The sequence below is a fragment of the Euwallacea similis genome, chromosome 29 (genome assembly GCF_039881205.1).
Source record: "Euwallacea similis isolate ESF13 chromosome 29, ESF131.1, whole genome shotgun sequence".
Lineage (NCBI taxonomy): Eukaryota > Metazoa > Arthropoda > Insecta > Coleoptera > Curculionidae > Euwallacea > Euwallacea similis.
Window position 1 is genome coordinate 697,775 of NC_089637.1, and position 22,459 is coordinate 720,233.

General features: G+C 33.4%; 3 protein-coding genes across 4 annotated transcripts in view; 1 reads left to right on the forward strand and 2 right to left on the reverse strand.

The window, feature by feature from the left end:
* The window catches only part of Bruce (BIR repeat containing ubiquitin-conjugating enzyme), a 43,878-nt gene extending 32,250 nt beyond the window's left edge, over positions 1–11,628 (reverse strand). For both annotated transcript variants that reach the window (XM_066403490.1, XM_066403489.1), the window contains exons 1-13: positions 11,250–11,628; positions 10,627–10,876; positions 10,283–10,457; positions 9,588–9,893; positions 9,029–9,528; positions 8,265–8,463; positions 7,958–8,207; positions 7,555–7,905; positions 7,022–7,464; positions 6,370–6,711; positions 5,538–6,254; positions 4,799–5,107; positions 4,142–4,373 (exon numbers count right to left, since the gene is read on the reverse strand). In XM_066403490.1, the coding sequence (XP_066259587.1) occupies positions 4,142–4,373; positions 4,799–5,107; positions 5,538–6,254; positions 6,370–6,711; positions 7,022–7,464; positions 7,555–7,905; positions 7,958–8,207; positions 8,265–8,463; positions 9,029–9,528; positions 9,588–9,893; positions 10,283–10,457; positions 10,627–10,876; positions 11,250–11,502 (4,327 nt within the window). In that variant the 5' untranslated portion in view covers positions 11,503–11,628. The remainder of the gene's footprint in view (positions 1–4,141; positions 4,374–4,798; positions 5,108–5,537; positions 6,255–6,369; positions 6,712–7,021; positions 7,465–7,554; positions 7,906–7,957; positions 8,208–8,264; positions 8,464–9,028; positions 9,529–9,587; positions 9,894–10,282; positions 10,458–10,626; positions 10,877–11,249) is intronic.
* LOC136417682 (non-histone chromosomal protein HMG-14A-like) overlaps positions 1–22,459 on the forward strand; it is a 55,987-nt gene that overhangs the window by 26,204 nt on the left and 7,324 nt on the right. The window lies entirely within an intron of this gene.
* On the reverse strand, positions 11,504–21,896 carry LOC136417597 (baculoviral IAP repeat-containing protein 6-like). The gene is made up of 13 exons (XM_066403357.1): positions 21,585–21,896; positions 15,115–15,296; positions 14,917–15,042; positions 14,624–14,859; positions 14,073–14,290; positions 13,283–13,507; positions 13,085–13,228; positions 12,704–13,030; positions 12,578–12,656; positions 12,320–12,385; positions 12,010–12,110; positions 11,566–11,921; positions 11,504–11,521 (listed from the first exon to the last, which is right to left on the reverse strand). The coding sequence occupies exons 1-13, from the start codon at positions 21,781–21,783 to the stop codon at positions 11,504–11,506; spliced, it is 2,277 nt and encodes a 758-aa protein (XP_066259454.1). The 5' UTR covers positions 21,784–21,896.

Below are 22,459 nucleotides of genomic sequence, written 5' to 3' on the forward strand. Positions count from 1 at the left end.
TTTATTTTTAAGATATTAAGTAAAATAATGTTCAGAACTGTTGTAAAAGTAAATTTTTTTAAATGATACGAGGACTCAGATAAAATCTCACCCACAGGACAGAAAACTACAACTAAGTACGGACAATGGCTCGTCGCGCTAGAGGCCAAACTACGCCCCGCCTCTCGATGCGCCTGATTGCTCTCGATAGTGGTATAAATAGAGCGCGTTAACGTCTTCTAGTCATTTCTCACAAGTTCGCTTAACTGCAAACATGTACCAATTATTGCCCATAGTAAGCGCTTACGCTATTGTCCTCCCAACAATCCCAGTTGAGGTATGGTGTCTAGTACTGAGAATGTTGGATGGTAAATCACTACTGTCCACATATAAAAGCTCTGCCTTCTTTAAAAGTATCATTGAAGGAGATCCAGCTTTAAGGAAAAACGTCAAGAATGCTACGAAGAAGGAACAAGAGGAAATTATGAACCGACTGATCAGACCAGGTATGGCCGCTACGGTATCCCGAGAAGAACGTGCCAGACTATTTGGATCTAATATCAGGAAAAAAGTGACAATTTCAAAGTGTCCGTCTATGTTTGAACCTGCGCGAGTTGACAAACTGACAACCAGACGAGGCCCAAAAGCTGACAAAATGGTTAAATCATCGAGGTATGCTCCTTATAGAATTTAAGATGTAAATAACTGTTCGAAATTCTTATGACAATAAATTTATGTAAGTTTGTATTTCGTTGTTTTAATATTTAATGTTTTATTTTTTGTTACAATTTATCAATATCACATAAAATAAAATGTTTAAAAACAGAAGGTGTGTCCAGAATCTCAAATTAATAAGCAATAAAAAGAACAGGTATCGCAAGACCGAAGAATAATTTAATTCATCGAGAATCCTTAATGTTAAAAATACCTATCATATACCTTCGTAAATATGTTTGAAAGTTAAAGGTATTGAAAAACTACTTGAATTAATTCACTCCCTACAACGATGATTGTAATGATTATTTCATATGATATAGGATAGATACTATCTATCAATTTGATTATGTTTCAAGTATCCCAAGTTTTTCACAAAAATTAACGCAGGCATATGGAATGTGACACAAAAAATATAGTAAATTGGTTGAGGACTCCAACAAATTAATAATATACAAGTCTATCATTACAGGAAAAGTTAAGTTACATCACTGCTTGACAGTGGATACTTTGTTTTCTTCTGCACCTGTAATTAAACATTGGTTAAATCTTTACACGCACACATGCAGCAAAGGGTTGTACAGCACGTATGTCAATGTTAAATACTCAAAAAAGTATAAGTGGCGAGAGTGGCACTGCCGCAATATAGGTCGAGTTATACTCTGCACCTCGATGCACCTGACTGCATTTGAAGTAATATAAACAGAGCACATATTTAAATTTTTATTCGAATTTGCGTAACTGTCAACATATACGCCGCTGTCCTTCCAGCTCTTACATTTGAGATACGACTGAAGCTGCTGGACAAAAAATCGCAGTAATTTCTAAAGGATTCACCTTTTTAAAAATATCGTTAAAGAAGATCCAGCTTTGAGAAAGAGCGTCAAGGAGGCTACAAAGAAGAACTAGGAGGAAATTACGGGCCGAATGACCAGAGCTGGAATAGCTGTTATGGTGACCTAAGAAGAAGGTGCCTGGCTGTTTAAATTTAATGCCAGGAAGAGGGTGGTCACGGCGAAGTGCTCGCAGATGTTCAAGGCTAGCAGAAATCCGACCAAAAAATGGGGAAGAGCAAAAGTAGGCAAACAAATCTTATAGATATGTACCTTATAGATTTTAAGATGTAATGACTTAATAAAAATAACGTTTAAGTACATTGAATCGTCGTATTTCTTCCGCTTTCTACACTAGTGAAGTAAATAAACATTTCCTACGAGCGAATATACGAATTGAAAGTAGAACTTTAGCCCACGGAAATCAACATAAGATGTGACGACGTTAACATATTTGAGGGTATTTGACATGTATGCAGTCAAACTGTTTATCGCATGCAAATGTGTCCTTGATGCTCTGATTAGGATAACTATTGAAGATGGCATTTTAAAGTAGAAACGTTGTATTTTAAAAACCAAATTATCTTATTATATCTTTTGATTGGAAATTGATAAGTTAAATTTTCTTCTAGAAATAACTAACACCTTAAAACTGGAAATTAACCTGCACTAAAAAAAGGAATTTCGCATCAATTTAATTCTACCTCTTATGATTATCAAGATTGATGCAGCATCAGCAAATACTACTTGTCACGTAAATCACTAAAACTTATAGAAAGAAAAAATAATTTTCGAGCGTAATTTTTTGTTGTGTTTTATTAATTTAAGTTTGTCAATTAAGTAAATAATAGGTATCATTTTCAGTCTTATGCTCCAGTATTTGAATAAACCAATAATATGCAGTTCGTTTCATCTAAAAAAATTATACTCTTATTATGTGAAGTTATTGCTACAACACAAGCAACTGAAATTCGCCCAGTGGTAGCATAGTTTTACTATTAGTAATAAATATTAATTTAAGATTCTGGTTATAATTTTTGGTCGTCATTTTTTGGTAGAAGTTTATGTAATAACTAACTAGTAAAATTTATCTAAATATTTTATTCCATGTAATATGAACGATATTAAAACAATGAAATACAAACTTAAACAATTCATTGTCATATAAGAATTTCGAACAGTTATTTACATCTTAAATTCTATAAGGAGAGTACCTCGATGGTTTAACCATTTTGTCAGCTTTTAGGCCTCGTCTGGTTGTCAGTTTGTCAACTCGCGCAGGTTCAATCATAGACGGACACTTTGAAATTGTCACTTTTTTCCTAATATTAGATCCAAATAGTCTGGCACGTTCTTCTCGGGTTACCGTAGCGGCCATACCTGGTCTGATCAGTCGATTCATAATTTCCTCTTGTTCCTTCTTCGTAGCATTCTTGACGTTTTTCCTTAAAGCTGGATCTCCTTCAATGATACTTTTAAAGAAGGCAGAGCTTTTATATGTGGACAGTAGTGATTTACCATCCAACATTCTCAGTACTAGACACCATACCTCAACTGGGATAGTTGGGAGGACAATGGCGTAAGCGCTTGCTAAGGGCAGTAATTGGTACATGTTTACAGTTAAGCGAACTTGTGAGAAATGATTAGAAGACGTTAACGCGCTCTATTTATACCGCTATCGAGAGCAGTCAGGTGCATCGAGAGGCGGAGCGTAGTTTGCCCTGTGATGCCTCAGCGCCACTGTACCAAAAAAAATTCGTTACCAACATACACGGTGTTAAACTTTCAGATCTTTTTAAAACGTTTTATTTCATAGTTCCTTCAGTTTTTTTTAATTGAATTCCATATAATATCATGTGCAAAAATGACAAGAAGCATCGACAAATTCATTGAATCCATTCAAGTCTAATATTAACAATAATGCTTCTTGTTAAACACATTGTGTAATTTAAGGATATAGCTTACTCATCTGCGGCAATTATTGTAACGTACACTATTTCCCAAAAATAATGTAGTGACTGTATTAAAATATTTAATATGTTATGAAAAAAACTCTATTTTATTTTTATAAAGTAACAATTTTTCTCCCACTATTGTATACTTTATTAATTACGTCATAAAACCGTAAAAAATTAATAGCTTTTTTCTAAATACTTAAAGTAAAACATTATTTTAAATCATTCTATGTGAAAATTAGTTTCAATTATGATATATTTCCTTCTAGTTATGAAGAGCTAATACATTAGTGTAAATTTTCTTCAGATTTGAAAAAAGTGTAATAAAAAAACATGAAAGAAAATAAAATGTGGAGATGCAAATTTTGACTCACCGTGTATAATTATTCATTTGCAATACATACTCAGTCGAATTATTCAAACGGTACACCAAATATGAACTGTTACGATCTAATTGAAAGCACAAAGTCTTCGGAAGCAGAAAAGATAAAATTCACTAGAAAATAATCTATAAAATATTTAAAAGGTTCAGTTTGTGTGTATATTATACAATAATTTACTAATTCTCTAAGTTTTAGGAGTACACCTTCTAAGAGTGTTTAACCAGTTCTATTCCCACAAAGCACGTAGAAAGAGGCCAATAATATTCTTAAAACTTACCAACATTCTCCGATGGCCACGTTGACGAAGTAGGGACATCTGTATCCATTTCCGTCACATTAGGCTGATTGTCCTTGTACAAATCCAACGCATCTTGCAGAAAACAAGACAACGCGAAGGGAGCCCACGGAACCTTACATGCCAACGAGAAGTTAATTAAATCCAATAGTTCATCTGCTGTCAGTAGCTGACACAGTTGGAGCTTCGCCATCGTTACTAATCTTGATATTATCTAAAAGCAACATTTTCTAGCAATATTATAAGATTAAATTTTATGTTAGCTTCCAAGGCCCTAGTGTATACTCTAAATTTAAAAATAATCTGGATATTAAATTAAGGAGCAGAGGTATATATCATTTTATATCTGCTAAAATCATCATTTCAACAATAGGCAAATTTTAAAATAAAGGTATACAATTGAATCTAAGGATGTTAAATTTGACATAAATTAAATCATAAAAAACTTCATTTTTGTTAGATAGAGCTAAGAGTTCTTCTTAACGCTTTGAATTAAAAAAAATTTGAGAAAATAGAAAGAAGACCAGAAAAAATAACGTCAACTTTAATAATCCTAACTTAGTTGGCCCGTACTTAAATTTAAAAAAAAAATCATTTTTAATAATTATAATAAAAACTCTCTATGAAAAATTGTCTTACCTTAAATGAGAGGAGCACCATGTCAGCACTCCCCGAATGATCCATAGTCCTAATAAATGTCAACAAAACTTTCGAAACTGCTATACAATGAGCAGTGTCAACAAACTGAGGTGGTTTTTGAGCTATTGTAATCAAATCCCTAAGACATGTAGGATCTCCCTGCCCTTCACATGTTTTATACATATCCACAATCAAGGAACGCTTTAAAACGTTAGATGATTTGCAAGGTTTGAAATCTTTTGTCGACCATTGGTGCTTTTTCCAGGCGAGCAATTTGGACTTAGCTTGAGTATCTGATACAGTGTAAGGCTAAAAAAAATTAATTATACTAGATAAACATTAGATCTCAATCTAAATAATTACAAATTATGGTTTGACTTGATTTTTCTTCGTTTATGTATGATTATTTATACGTATTGATACTTTAAAATCTTTATTCAATCCATATCTTCAACCTATTTATCATTGGTAAGTTTAATAAATGGATATTTATGTAAGTGGTCACTCTCAATAGGTAATAAAACTTATTGCATTTTCCAGAATCAAATATAACAGAAATTTAATTCTTTCTTTTAGTCACACTATGTTAAAATATTTAAAAAATTTTGTGTGAAACTCGTGACTTATGCCTGGTTATTTACATGTTGTATAAATAATTATAGAAATGGAGGCTAATGAAACCCAAAATTAAAGAACTTTACATAAACACAATAGAAAAAAAATATAAACATATACTTACAGATGGGTAATGGCAAAATATTCCAGAAGTCCCAAACGTCGGGGCCACTCTCTTAACAGTTTTCTTCCTCGCATTATTCTTGGCATTATCTTCATTCACCTTCCCCACCATCTCTCCCAACACCCAATCCCATCGATCATTCTCACTCTTATCGCCTGTCAATTGCAGAGACAAATACATTAACAACCAAGACAAAAGTGACAAATCAACGTTCACGGCCAGCAACAAAGATCTATTGGTCTCTATTGGTTTCAACGTGTTGTGTACCACTCGCATAGCGGCGTCTATTACTGCGCTTCTTTCAGGACTTTTTCGGCTCAAGTATATCAAGAGCACAAATAGACGGTCTTGAGGGAAAATTTCAGTGCAGGAGGTGGAAAATAGGTTAACGAAAGTGTCAGCCAGAAAGTTGCCCCAAAAACTGCCGCTGCCGCATGATTTTTCTAGGAATACTGCAGCAAGGAGTTGCAGTCTGGAAGTCTGAGAAACGCACAAGCCCTGGAAGAAGTGTTGGCACAATTCCTGATTTATATCCGGGTTGCCATCGATTGATAGTAATACTTCAAGGAGGCCTTCAGCAATTGAAGTTAATTTATCTGTAGAAACCGACTGAGAAGGGGTGAAGGGAGAAGTGGTTTCAGATTCAGGTACTGAAGATTCAATCCTCGACATCACATTTCTCACTGTGTTCAATTGGTGTTGATACGTCAATGTTTCCTAAAAAAATATTACTCCCACCACTGCTAATAAAAGTCCGTTCACGATGCATTTGAACACTTAAAAAAAAATTGAAAACCCCAGAAAATATATCATTACATACGAAGCCACATACCTGATAAGCCGTGTAGATCTTGTTGTACTCGGCGTTCGTAATATTTTGACTCTTATCCTTCAAAATACTAATGTATGAAGACAAGTGCAGAGTGTTCTTCATATCAGCAATAAGAAAAGGCTGAAGGTAGTCTTTCAGTTTCGAACATGCAAGGCTGTATCTGCAGCTTATGTCTTCTAATAGTTTGGACAGAATGGCTAATTGTTTATCGCAATCGGTTGGAATTATGACAATTAGGTCTCGAGGTATTTCTTCGGGAAGCACAACTACGTGACCATAGAAGTAGCCCAGAGGTATACGACATCTGGTTGTTGACATTCCATAACGGCCAACTAATGTAATCTGTAAAATAAATTTGTTAAAAAAATATGTAGATATAAACTGGAGAAATTAGAGCTTATGCTGGGGTCTTTCTACTGAAATTGAAAAATTAAAATGATCATAACTTTGAGGCTTCTATTAATTACACGATTGTGAAAAGTTTGATTGATAATACTGCTAAATGCTAAGTATTATTTATTGAATTATATGGAATAAGTTCCGTCTTGTTCTATTTGACACCACTTTCTGTTTTTGAAATAAAGACATTGTATTTAATAATCAAGTTAACAAATAATAAAGATAGTACGTACATGAAAATAAATAAACTCACCTTCATGTATTGGCACAGTGGGGGCGGCTGCAAGTCGTTCAATACCAAATTCTTCGTTCCAATATCGCCGGCGGATACCAATCTAACCGAGTCGATTTCTTCACCGAATAACCATACATCGATGGTCAAAGTCATCAAGTCTGGACAGGCAGGAATCAAAATATCGGTCAACAAAACGGAATCTCCGAAATCTAACGTCACATGCCGTCTGGCTCCTGAATGCATTCTATCAACAGCGATTACTTGTTTTGGAGGAGCAATCAAAAGCTGTTGCCAAGGTAAACTTTGATTGTGACTGTGATTGAGGTGGGGATTCTGGCTTGGTCGACTTCCAACTGTCGATTGATTGGAAACGGAGCCAGAGGCTACTTGACTGCTCTGACTGTTGGAGCTTTTAGACGCGATTGATTCTTCGTAGTCCAACAAGTTTTTGTAAACGATTTCTGAAATTAAAGAGAATTATTGAGTCGCATTTCAAGAAGTTGTTTCCATTACATTCACAGAGACAATTAGTTAAATACTCCAAAACTTACCCATTTTTTGATCTAAAGCCTGTTCTGCCTCCTCCAGCATTTTACTCAATCCCAATTTTTCAAAACGATTTACGGCATCAGCTGTGAAAGTGTGATTTTTTTGAAATAACTGCTGCACATCCGTCAATGTATTAATTTCCGGTGCCCCAGCAAATACAACGGGAAACACGTTGTTCTTAGTTTGGACACTCCAGGATACTGAATCTGCCATTTCCAGGCGCGTACCCTCACTAGAATTTATACATGTAAAATGTAACGGCTCTGCTTCGATTAGGCCCTTGACCAACTTCGGAAATGCGGCTGATTTATATTTTAGTTTATTCTCCGAGGCAGGTTCCCCTGAACCGAATGCTAAAAATATGAGCAAAATAATAACCCAAATGGTGGTTTTCGCAAACCTTACTCTCTTTATTTGGAATCACTGGTTGAGAAATCTCAGGCCCCATTGTAATCGACGAAGAAGCGTCGTTGGCGGGAATCACATTACTGGAAATGATATAAGGGGAAGGGGTAGACGAAGTACTTGAACCTTTGGCGAATTGAGGTGGATCAACGTCAAATAGTTCCGGTTCAGTCGGAACCCCATATAATCCATATCGGCTGCGTAGCAGAAGGTGATAAGGATTTGACCGTTGAATCAGATCGTTGGATACCTATCCATTTTAGTTCACTGATAAATTAAACAGTAATTGCGAGTAATGCAAATTCACCTCTGTAAGTAATTCCACACATTTACTAGTAACAAGCTGTTCGTTATCTTTTTTGGTAACTTTAAGAAGTAGGCAAAGGAGCCAGTGTAGTCCGGCGGCTGATTTAATTTGCTTAATATGACTCATGATTGACAATAGTGAGTTTAAAACACTGCTATTGAAGTGATCACCTAGTGATTTGTTGATGTTTTTAGCGCCCCTAAAATAATATAATATTGAGCATAAAACCACATGAAATATAATAAAATAAAATAAGTGAACAATTGACGTAAAATATTGTGTATAAATAAATAGCCCTCAACAACAAATTTCGTATCCCGTGCTTACTGTTGTTGGCTGTTGCATTTTTCAATTGTTGACTGCAGTCAAAGAGTCCCATTTTAAATGAAATTCCGAATAGGAACAATTTTGTTTCACTTTTTGCTATCATTTGGAACAATCGGAAGTAATTAGAAGTTCAATTATAGTTTATTTGCGTTTTACTATTTTTCTTGAAATCAGTAAAGAAGAGCGATAATTTGTAAAATTGTGCAAAAGAAAATGGAAGCATTGAGAACAGTTCTGCCTGTCCGAAAATTAGATGAACTTATAAGACGATCGTTCATTTAAACATGAGGTCGAAAACGTTTTTGGTATCTATTATTTTTAAAATTTTATATTTATTTCAAGTCTCCTGCCGATCAAACGAATGTTGGATTACTTGAAATATCCACATATGAATTTGTGTGCGTGTATTTCAAACTATATAACATAACAATACTTACCGACAACAAGTCATTACATAATTCATACACTTATGCGCAACACTACGACTCCCCAACAAAAGACACTGTCGGAATAATCCAGACATATTCTCCTCTATTCCATTGATAAACATGAACTCCAGTTGATCGCTAGGCGCTTCTCCGTTATTACCTCTATTCGGAATCAAGCGAATAGCGGCAATCCAATTCAAAATGTCTAGCACGTGCTTAAGAACCTCTCGATTATTGTTCTTAATCGCTGTAGTAATAAGAGATTGGACGAACGAATTCGAATCTAACATTAAGTTTCTTAAAGTCTTCTCATGAGTGTTTTGCATATTGTTCGTGGACGTGTATACGGCTATGCTTAATTCGTGAATACTGTCGCACCCCAAATACTGTTCGCTTTTGCGATTGGGCAATCCGGATTTGTCAGAGGACGGATTCCCTTTGCTGTCGTGCTTGGGCTTCTTATCATCTTTGTCATATACTGCTCGGACATGAAGGAGCAAATTTCGCACCTGTAAGACAAAAAAATAATATTTAAGTTTCTCTTATAACTGAAAAAACAACGACATACTTTAACTTTAAACATTCGAGGACTGGTCAACGTTACAGTGCCGCCCTGTTCAGCCAAATCTAAGTAATGGGCTATGTTAACAGGCCCTGCCAAAATGTCCGCATTATGTGCTCGTAAATATTCTTCGGAAACCACCGGATTTTCGACCCGTCTTAACATGTCTATGGTGACTGTATCGTCTACTGAAAATTTAACGTCTCTGTTGTGACCTATGCCACTTTTCGTTTGACGCAGTAAAGATACTTCAACGCAAGGTTTGGTACATCCACTTTGAAGAGTAAAATGAACGTCTACATGTCCCAAAATCTAAAAGAAAAATAATAGAAAAGTTCAATACAATAGTAAAAAGTAATGCAAAATTAAAGACGATATGGAGTCTGATACTTTAGACATCAGGGTTTTAGTATATATAATATATGTACACACCAAAAATAACGTTCAAGTTATTTTTAATTAAGTATTTTTTCAAACATAAAGGCAAATTCTCTTTACTAACGACTATTATTTTAATATTCAATTAAGTAACTAAGTATATTCACAAACAAAATTAATTAATCTATACGAAATCCTATACATGTATGTATACTATATATATATATATACCTATGTATACATCCAATTCACTTTTTATTCAAGTGGTCTTAAATAAACTTCTAGTTGGAATATTGCTATTAAGGTTATATTCAAATACTTACCACCGCGGATGGAAGAGTAATTTCAAAAATATGTTCTTCCCAAGTCGTCGTGTCTGTTTGAAGTCTCCAAGTTTTCGTAAAAGCCTCTGTATTAACTATCGAGGAATTTCGTCTTTGCCTCATTGCCTGTTGGAATTCACTCCAGCAAGGAGGTACAACAACGTTGTAAGCAAACCTGAAAAAAATCTATAACTACAAGCGTTCCAGAATTAAGTATACACGAAATGTACATTGTAAACGCGCAATTTGTGAGGAATTATAAAAGAAATTGGTAAAAAAACTGTCATGAATTTAATATTTAAATTAATGTGGCGTTATCTGTGAACCTATTGTCGTCTACTTACCGAACTGGGCTAAAAAGAGTCAACTTCTGCAGAGTCCTTAAATCGTTTAACGATATCTCAATCGGCGGCTCCCTAAAGCACCTGATAGTGTCCAGCTTGTCCAGAGACAAAATTTCCTTCATAGAATTATCTACATTGAGACCGAAAAGATCGTCTTCTTCGTGGTCGTCCACTGACTCATTGTCACTGTCATTCAAGGCGAAGAAATGCAAAGAACCTTCTTTCGTAGAAGTACATAGCCGGTCTAGACCTAAATAGAAGTTTCAATATGTATAGAACGCAAGTTCTCTGGATGAAAACTTTAATATATATTTTTTAAAAAACCGACTTGAAACGACCATATTCTTGTGTACTACACCGAATATTCTCGAAAAGCGATTCCTCCTTTTTTCTAAAATTTAAAACAAAATTTTCTTCGTACTTATTATACAATACCTTAAATTGTATTAAGTGTTTTAGAGTTCTTTATGATAGGGACAATTTTTTAGAAACATCCAACTTTGCATCAAGTTATTCATTCAATGTCTGAGAAACACTACTTTCCTAACTTTTAAGACTGATGTTTGAGAAAAAAAAATATATATCCAAAAACATACGTGGCCAATACATTAACACAAACTTACTATTGCAATAGGCAGCTGACACAAATTTCTCTGTTTCGATAGTTGCGAAACAAGCCGTTTTTAACGTTGACAAATCGACGATTCTAACCACACCGTCGGCACACACCATCACAGCATTTCCGTCCACTCCGTTAGAAACCTTGGGGAATGGAGTTTTAAGTTTATCCAAAACGGGCAACACATCTACTTCCAAGGGTTTTTCATGCGGTTTTAATTCTCTTACCACCACAGACTCTTGATTAATTCTAACCATTTTACTCGAGAAGTCTAAACTATACACAAAGAGAAAGCTTTTGGTGTCGGCTTGACTGCAAACAGTTACTAAAACATGATTTTCGTCTTGTGTGGACAAAATGCTTGTAACCTCCAAGTCTGTATATGGTTTACACTCGTCTGGCAGAGGAATGCACTGAACGGCTCTAGAGTAGTTAAGTTTTTTGTTAGATTGATTTTTCTTTAAATCAACTATGTGGTCAGATATGCTGGATTCGTTTGGTTCAGTTATAAAAGGGCCGTTGGGCAAGTAGCCAAGGATGTCGCTGGCTGAAGATGAATCCGCTTCACTAGTATGGACATCAACAGCCACAAGGCGAGGTCCTGAATGTGGTTTTTTTGTTATGTTATTGACTGGAAGAGGTACTGCCGGAGGTAGAAAAACTGAGTCGCTTTCACCTTAAACAACATACAGTTAAAAAGACAGTGTGTGAATCATTACAATATTTATACAGGGTGTTTTCAAATAATTTATACAAAACTGTACCTTTGAGTTTTAAGTTCAAAATACGACGATTTGACAAAGTTTCCTTTAGTCTAGAAATGAATAATAGAAAGGGCACCGTTATTTCTCTTTGAACTATGACACTATGAAAAAAATTTATGAAATACCTCATTTAGAAATCTTTACCCACTGATATTAATGAGCTGCGAAGAAAAAAGATCGCAACTTTAACTTAAATAAAATTAACAGGGAGGTTTTAAAGTCAATGCGGAATTTAAGAAAACGTAGAGAGCTGTGCTTGAATGTGGAAGGTTAAACCTTTCGAACACATCTTACAATTTTTTTTATTTACTTGTTTTTTATTTTGTTATTTCTAAGCACTCTTGGCAAAAATTGAATATTTGATATTTTCGCCAAACTGCAAAACTAAACCTTAATATGTGATATATTGTCGTAACTAAAAAAAAATGTGAAAATAAAAAAACAAAGTTTATCATGATTCATCTCTGAAAGTCACTGGAATTTTTCAAATTTTAAAACGGTATATTCTTAAGGTCCAAATTGCGTAACTTTGCCCCAATTTAATTGACCTCGTATCTTTTATGGTTACCGAGATCTCCATGGTTGAGTTTCGAAAACGGATAACCTGTATAAGAGTAGAAGCCACTTCTCAACAATATCAATCAGGGCTGTTATTCTTGCGTAATATATAATTCAAATAATAACAAACACTTGCCTGGTATTAGAGTCTTATAAAATGAAGTCAGCTCCTTCAGCAATGAATACTCCTCGCTATTTGACACTTCATCTGGCTGCACCATATCTATGATGTTTGTCAACTGATCATAAATCATGGGATCCTCAACAAACTGATTGTCAAAGTCGAGTTCGCTCTTTTTACTGTCGTGACTTTTATCTTGAAATGATTTTTCTTGTTCCTTGTTATACATAAAGTCGTAGACAACCAAATAAGCGCGCTTATTGTGATTTAAATTTTCAGTTCCCGAACCTACGATGCTACTTGCGAAGTTTTCACTTGGTGGAGACGATGGCTCAATGCCAACTTAAACGAGATTGAACGTTAATTTTATTGTAAAATCATTACCTAAGATCATACCGTTAATTACGTTGTCGCTCGATTGTCCGATGGTAATACCGCATACTATCGTTGGTCGAACTAATTTAGAACCAGGTTTATCTTTGCCACTTTTATCGCTCACTACAGACAAAGCCGTCACTTTCTTGTCTACAGAACTTTTTTCTGCAAAAACAAAAGCAATTTAATCAATAATTAAGAGCCTCAAAAAATACGTACTTTCATCGTTCCAGAATCCAGGAACACCGAAATCTTGAGTGAATCTCTCTAGAATGTGCGAATCGAATTGTGTTACAAAGAAGGAATGCGTTCGTTTTATTTTTCCGGATACGTCAAATACTGATACTAAACCGTCGCTAGTGGAAGTCGGGAGTAATTTGGGAATACTACTCGTTCCTAAGATGGTAATGTTTGAGCCACGAAATGTTGCGTCTATAGCAGGAGCTAAAAAAAGAGTATTCTTAGATTAACAATCTTATATACATAAATTACACCAAGTTTATGATGTTTTCATTTGTTTTCATGAAAAAATATCCCAAAACCACGATTAATTAAAATAAATAACTTCTTAAAAATAGATAAATACAGATTCTGATATAAAAGGTAAAAAAACTTCTCAAATGGAAAAAAAATACAGAATTAAATGGATATACTTGAATATGCAGACATTGTAGAAAGCGATTAAATTATGGAATAAATTTAACATACAGTTAACAGGGTGTTGTATTAACTGAGGTCATTAGACCATATAGATAACCTTCGTTGGAATACCTATATGAAAGACATCATGCTCAATTATTATCTATCTACTAATGTCGTCACAACTACTACGTTAATGACTCTGCATATGTTCATTTGATCTTAAAAAGAGACCAGTTTGGAAATAAAATTTTAATAACCTTTTACCTGATTTTATATCTAATTTAATGTATTAACAACTTACCAAGCAAAATTGTAAGGGTTATAGTTACTATGGGGCTTTGAAAAATATATAAAACCGTTGTTTTACCTGTGGCATTGGTAACGGATATTGGCACATTTTGTGTATATTCACCAATCACAAATGGACACGAGGGGGAATGTCTTTCATGCTCACTCCAAGGTTCATCAGTGCGTTCCCAGCTGACCAAGCAAACCGTACAAGTGAAACACATGGCTCTGTCATCTCCTGAGGCGTTTGGCTGGTGGTAGAATCCAGCTTGGGCCATTTGCTCAGGGAGAGCCCATCTAATAAATAAATCAAAAGTATGTAATTTCCATTGTTAAATTTTTATTGATTTTTTTATTTTTAGAATTTTATTTTGCTTCATGTTTAAGAGTTGCATTTATTTTCTTATTTAATTTTGAAAAGAAGGATTATTTAAAATAATTTTGATAGCAAACTTTAAATAACAATCAAGCAATCTGACTATTTAAAAGCAAACCGGCAATACGACAGCTGATCTCCACTATGTTTACTTCGTTTTTTGTATACTATAAATGGAGATGCGCGGAAGCATACCCTCCTTCATATTACTGGTATCGTGAAATATACTGTATATTTTTATTATTGGCATTTACTTGTAGTCCATATGCGGCCATTGCGAAAACGTCTCCCTCCTCCGCACTTCGCTGGCCATCATCTTCCTATCGGTGGCGTTTGTTGGGTCACCAAGCAGTTCGGAAATCCGTTCCTTTACCGCCGACGCAACTTGCAATTCTGGGTTATGGATTTTCTTGGTAACGAAGTCCGAAACGATCGAGGATGTTATTGATTTTATGTCACCGACGGGCAGTGTAACACAGGCAGTATTCCACTAAAAGTTAAATTGACTTCGTAAACTTAAATCACATTCAAAATTGAAACTTCCCACCTTTTGTGCCTTGATGCCCTTTTTATGGGACTGTTGAGCGGCTGCAATAACATTTTGAAGTTCATTAATGATTTGCTCGCCATTGGCGACTGCCGCGTTGCTTAAACTTTGTTTCAAGATTACAGCCTACAAATAAATACCATTGAAAGTTAATTAAGGCTAAAAAACTTGTTGTTTTTAATTAACAGGTTTAGTTACCTCGGACAGGAGTAGTTCAATCTTCACATTTTCCTTGGAGTCAGTCAAAATCTTCTGTAAGGCGCTGTCCAGTAACAGGACGCCGTTATAGTCAGTCCTGACCCCAATGGCTTGTCCATCACAGAACAAAACCCTATCTTCGATTGGAATGTATTTGCATTTTACCTCACTCCCGTTTTTCGCTGAAACAACATATAGATATTAATAATAATTTATTAACTCACACTTACATAATACAGAGTTTATGTAACGTCAAGAACGTACCGTCCAGAAAACATCCTAATGAAACATAGCAAATTAGTTTATGGAGTTTGTTAGAGAATAGGGCAACATTTAATTCGCGGATGTGATAAGTTTTTAAGTAAAATAGATTAAATTTAGCATTTTTTGAGAAATTAATGAAATTTCTGGACTCTATATTTTCTGAGTGAGTTGGCCCAATATCAAGCACAAACCATCACTATACTTTTCGATGAGGTATCATTAGACCCTCATCTTCATTTCAACCATTTTGTGGAACACTCCCACTTATAGGTGAAAAGGTACTTTAAATTATAAATTTTGCATCAAAAATTGGCCCCCTTATAAACAAACTTATGCATACCGGTTTTAGATATAACACCTTGCGTAATAACCATGTAGATCTTTTTATTCTCATAGAAATCTCTTGCATCCATTTGTTGAACTTTTATGTATATTATTACAAAATTAGCCAAAAATGATTTTATAATAAAAAATCGTTAAATATTTTGACGTAAGTAGGACACATCGTGTGCAAAGATGTCCATTTTCGAGCAATAATAATTGAGCATTAATTATTAGTTTAGGTTAAATAAATACACATTGTAAGAACAATTTCTAATGATAAACATTAAGTTCGAGGTTTGCTCCAGCTATGACAGTTTAATTTTACCCATGTGTAATACTAACTAATCTAAATTGGTATGGTAAAATCAACTTTTTTAAGGAATTATTAAAAATTGAAACGTTATATTTTGCAAGTAGAATACCTATTTACTTAGTACATAATGAGTTTTTAAAAATCCTTTTCGACGTGTAATACAAAGTGAATTTTGCAGAAACTTGATTAACAACTCAACTGCTTTACAAATCAATCACAAAGTTAATTCGATTATGAATAATTAGGTATATCTGTTAAAATGCGACCATTTGTACTTAAAATTTTTATGACACAATAACTAGAACAATACCAAATATCCACGTCAGTGCTTTCGTTTTAAATTTTGCCTCATAAACTGGGTATTTCTTTTCGCAAAGAAAATTAAGTCTAAATCTATTATAATGTAATTCCCACCCTCTAACTTCACCATTATCTTGAGCTTTGTATCTAATTTCCAGTCTTAAAAATCCTGGTGTAATGTGTGATGTCAACCATGTAATCAAAATTAAAATCAGATTATTTATTCTCGAATTAGAAGCGCAAACAAAAAATTAAAACATCACATTATACATCACTAAACATTTTTGTCCTGGGTTAGCTGATCGATAAGAGATTCTTTGAGGAGTAAAATCCACCTTACAAAGGACATCTGTTTAAAATCCCTTTTTTTCTTAGTTGATGCGTTTTTAACCTCACCCTTTGCTTAACTTAATTTTATTTTTAAAAATGGTAAAAAAAAACAAAGAAAGAGGAAAATGTATTATATAGTTACAATAACAATCGAGAAGAATATGTCCAAATCTAAACTTCCCAGAAGTGCTATTAATACGAGAATTTCATTCCCTACCTACACTAAAAATCAAATATTACATTATTAAATGACAATTGTAATCACAGAAATAAGACACGGACGTTAAATTTTATCGCGATAAAATTTCTGTCAATGTTTAGAGTCAAAAATTCTTTAAAGGTGTTACAATTACGTGGCATTTGATTCACATAATTCTTCTCAGAATGAATGCCTATCGATCTAAAATAATCTAAATTTTTATTGAACTCTTTATATTACATAATATCTCTTAGAAATTATTACGTAGTAATTAAAAAATATATTAATACATTTTATTAATACGTTATTAAATAAAGAATACCTACTTATAAGGTGCTATTAAATATATATTATATTTCTTGTAATTATTAGAAGAAATCAACAAAAAAACTTCCTTTCTATTAAACAGCAATATTTATAAGCATGATAAGAAATATGTTTGATATTGCAAATGTGTTTGTTTCATAATTAGTGCAAAATTGGGCTGACATTAAATTTATCAACAGATTCACAAAGCAATTTAAATTTGAGAAATGTTAAAGTCAATTAAGGCGTGAGTTATTCAAAGGACAATCCAATATGGAGCAATAGTGATATTTTAATATTAACTAGTGATTCATTGTGTAATTTAAATTGTATTCTCATCCTGTCTGAATACACTAAAATATCAGAAACCTTGATAGAAATAAATAGAGAATCATACTTATATTTTGAATGCGTAAGCATGTTAGAACCGGCAAAACAAAGAAAAATAAAGAAAATACAATTTTATCCTGGAAGACAAAGATAGATTTCTTTCTTTTCTATACTAGTAAATTGCAAATAACGTAAGGATGACCTATAACAGAAAATCAGTATTGACTGGTAAGCGTGTATAATGAATTTTCAAATCGTGCATAATAATACTTCATAACAATGTTGAACTGGGACACACTGCCAGATTAAAACAACCATAACAATCACACCACTATGCGTAAGTATATATGTCGTTGCTTCGGGATTTCAGACTAGAAATAAACAAACGTGATTCCTAAAGATTGGCAGAATTATTAAGACTTTAATAAGTTTATGATCAAATGGCTTGTTCAGTTCTTATTCTCTTGAAGTGATCGCACTTGAAAATCGTAGAAAAGACATTGTACACTATTTGAAAGCAAGACATGTTTCTTTGCAAGACGAAATTACTGACTAGCCTATGCCTCTGTTGCAAACTTTCGTCTTGCGCGTAATATACTTCTCACTATTTTTATAATGTAACGTACCATTACAAACATCCAAAATAACATCAAATAACAAAAATATTGCAGTTATTTGTAATTAGTCAATTAAGGAATTATGAGAATAAATAAGAAAATAAAGAGTGATCATTAAAAAAAACATTAGTAGGTAAGCGTTGAAATATCAGAGGCATGTCTTGGATACATTCATCTGTTATTTATTATCAATGTCTCAGATGCTTAATGGTAATAGGAAGTGGCTTAATCAACGCCCCACGTTTATGGTTTATGATCTATTGAGAAGGCTTTTCTTAATGATAACCCGTTACTTATTTACATACCAATTATACTACCTCGACCTATACTTACCCACACACAACTATCTTATCATATCAGGGATTTGATCTATATTGCATGTAATGGAAAAATTATAATCATAGTGTAAAAAGATTAGGAAATACACAATGTGAAGGGATAAGTTTTCCCAAATTTTCCTCTTGTTATAATGCTCATGTCTTGAAAACGATTTCATAAGTAACAAACATAAACCAAAAACCTTGCTTTACTGGAACAGGATACCAACATATAAAACATCTACTTAACCATAGGCGTAACATCAATCTTGTCCTGTGCAAACTACTTTACATAGCAAAAACTGAAACCTTGTCCAACTTGTAGATTACCGACAGGCAACACTCCTGAGTTATGCATGTACAAATAACTCAGAAAATTCCGATGGGAAACTTTAATTACATTATATTATTTTATACTAAGTTCTTATGGTATACTCCTCAACTACCTAACCTGAGTAAGCTAAGACGTATGTCTTAAACCTGTAAAGAAATACGTCTCAGCTGCGTACATACATTTAGTAATACTGCAGAATGGACAAGAAATATTGAAAAAGTGTGCTTACTAAGTTCACGCATTGTATGACATTGCATTATCATTTCCTAGCCTTAATAGAAAAAATAATATAAGACACAGGTCGCATCAGTGCTTCAGATTAAACTTTTTATTGTTTGAAATGAATATTTAAGAATGTTGATTGAAACTTATTGCTAGAAATCAATAAAAAATATTTTAATAATTTATTTCCTGTCGCCTTAATTTACACCTCACCCTTTCAGTAAAGATATTAATTGGGTATAAATGTACTTTAATTTTCATCATCACGAACACCTTAATGAAATAGCCAGGATAATAAGATCAGGGTATCTCATTAAATAAAAAGGTAACCTATAGTGTTACCAGCTTGACTTTTCATGATCAAAAGGCATATGGCGATTTTTGAGAGTCCCTATATATTTTTTAAAATTGTAAACTGCATGCATGAAGATGAATTTCCTAAGAAAATTGTATTCACAACTTGGTTCTCATAAAAAATGACAAACAACATTTAGGCACTAATAGTAATATCTAAGCACAGCAATTATGTGTATGTTGATATCCTGTCAATCAGCTATTGGCCCAGCGGCCAAAAACGCAATGAGTGAGAATAAATCTAAATTAAAATAGTGTATTGTGATTATTTTGTCAACATTTAAGTTTTTTAAGGTTTGTTAACACAACTTCTAAAGAATTTGACTTGATTTGAGTTTGAGTTTAACGGTATGCTCAAATCAAAGTTAGTAACGACCGCGATTATCGTGTGGAAACGCCTAATGGCGACAATACTTTGATGATGGTAGTGACACATCAGTTTTTAATTTTAAACTTGGATATTTCCTTAATTTCAAGCATTAAATGTTAGAGCTCATATTTCTCTAAATGCATCTAACATCTGAGACTAATTAAAAATACATATTTGTTCTGAATTTTAAATACTTATCTAATGGTCTTGTGCACTTTACTTCTATTCACTGCAGCAAATAGAGTTTTTTGAAATATGTATTTTAAATGTATACCTCTCAACCTCCAATTTTCTGTTAATAATAAATAACTAATTGTAAGCAAATGACGGAATTCTGACCACTTTTAATTGAAGCTTTTTAGAGACAGTGGTTATGAAATTGCAGCTGCTATATAAAATATCTAAATTATCACTGAGATTTCAAGCTTTTAACCTAAACTTGTTTTATTTCTATATTATTACTAACAGAAGAAATTTGAAGGTTGAAAAGTTTAAACTTAAAATACATTCATCAAAAAAATTCAGATAAGGTGTAAAATCCCATCTTGCATTTAAATTTCAAAAGAAATATGAGTACTTTTAAAATCCAGAACAAGTATAAATTTACATCTTATTGATTTTTAAATATACCAAGCATTTTAATTTTTGAAGGAAATACTAGTTTTAGCACTTATTATTTAACAATGAAATGTAATAACCAAAATTAAAATTGAACACCAATGTATTTAAGAGGTCACCAGTGTTGACATCATCATGTTTCTTCACTATAACTGTGATAATTACAAATTTTGATTTGGTAACTAGAATAAAGCTGTAAAATTATCTTGACAACTGACACAGAACAGTGACCAAAACCATTTTACTTCAACTATTTGCTTAAAATTGATTCAAAAGTGATCTATTTTCCTTTTATTTATTACATATTATGTGCAACCTATAACAACCTAAACCAAAGACTGAGCCTTAATTTTACTACTCGACTAAGTTGCCGTTTATATTAATTTTTTATTGCTTTTTAAAACAAATTTATAAATGATGAGTGTAAAATAAATAATAAAAATTAACTATGAGATATGAAAAACATGAAAAGAGGAGTATTTAGGTCTTTCATGCTGATTTGATTTGTCAATTGATCCAATACATACCAAAAATCAACAGTTGCACGTCCAATAATAGAAATGTTATTTATTGTTTTTCTCATCCTACTTCCTCTGTGATAATAAGTATAAGTGAAACCTAAGTTCCTACCTACTTGCATACTTGGATTTGAAATGAGACTCTGCATCTAGCAAGGCCCTGACCAAGGCACCTTCTTACTAATGGCAATGCCTTCAAAACTTTGTAAAATATGTAGGTGCCCCAGTAGGTATGTTAGTTGTCTGCATTCTTATTTTGCCATTTACAGTAAAGTTCATTTTTACAGACATCATAGTATCATTTCGATTTTATTGTGTTAGAAAAAATGGTGTTAATACCTAGAAGTCTAGGTTACCTGACTCATGAACTGTGCGACTGTAGTACTAGGAAACTAATAATTGAGAAATTAACATTTGCCCAAATCTCAGCCAGAAATTTGTGTAGGAGAGTGCCAAAGTAGGAAGAGAGGAAATGAATTTAGAAAAATGGTTTAGTCAGTTACAAAAGTGATAAAAAAAAACTAAGCAATGATTGTTATTGCTTTGGTCGATTGGGCAAGATTTGAAGTGGCCACATTGATTACAAGACCTTCAGTCTTTTCTCTTCAGAATGAAACAAAATGAACAAATGTAACATAACTTCAGAAAAGTGATGAACTTCTGAAGAAATGAGGATTTGCTTCAATTATAAACTAAATGTTCAACATCCTCAACCTAAACCAAATCTAGACATTCCTATAATCCTGGTCATTACCTGAGAGGTCTGTAGATTGTAAAATAACTCCAGAATTAACATCCAAAACTCGCACTAGTCCATTGTTGGTGGAAATCAGGATAACATTGAGGGATGGGTGATAAATAATTTTCTTCACATCGGTGTCCACTTTTAAGTAACCGTCCTCGTTCAGCAACCACGGTTCTTCAGGCATTTTGCTAAACACATCTTGCGCCATCAAAGATCAAGACATTTGCCGTTTTTCGATTAAAAACCAAATCACGAAATCGCAGCCAGAGCAAAAAAACGTAAAACGAAAAAAATTAATTTGGAACAGTGCGATCGGTCGACAGTGACGTTGACAGGTAGGAAAATCCCTAAGTAGGAAAATGTTGAAATTTAAAGCTTGGTTTGTAATGTTGGTGGGCTTGTAATTTGTTTATAGTTCAATCTGCACCGGGCAGGGTACTCTATATACTCTATCATGGGGATTGGCGGCGGAAAGTTCTGTGGAATTCAGATTAGCATTGTTCTCCATATTTTAACATCCCAACCAAATATTGATTAAGATATAGGATATAATGTTATAAATAGGATATATAGAATAAAATAAAAACATAGTATTAACTCTTGCGAACAGAGTAATCACTTTATGCCTAATCGACACTAGGATAGAGTGTAACAAGAAATTTTGTAATATCTAAACATCCTCTGTTCAGTCGTTCATAGTGTTTATTCTTTATTTACTTTGTCCACATGGCGCACGGTCAAATCGAATTGACTTTTACAGAATTGGTCTAAGAGCTAAATTATTAACATTTTATTAATCTTAACTGCAAGCTAATTTCTATAGAAATATTGAAATAAAGCCTCAGTATAGATGGATTTCTTGGATTCTATGGAAACTAGCTCCT

Excerpts from the sequence above, each read along its gene's own strand:
- LOC136417597 (XM_066403357.1), bottom strand. The coding sequence starts at position 21,783 with ATGGCGCAAGATGTGTTTAGCAAAATGCCTGAAGAACCGTGGTTGCTG. Across the intron at positions 15,297-21,584 it reads ACAATCTACAGACCTCTCAG|CGAAAAACGGGAGTGAGGTA; the intron begins GTAATGACCAGG and ends ATGTTGTTTCAG. Across the intron at positions 12,386-12,577 it reads ACTCAACCATGGAGATCTCG|TTTGGCGAAAATATCAAATA; the intron begins GTAACCATAAAA and ends TTAGTTTTGCAG.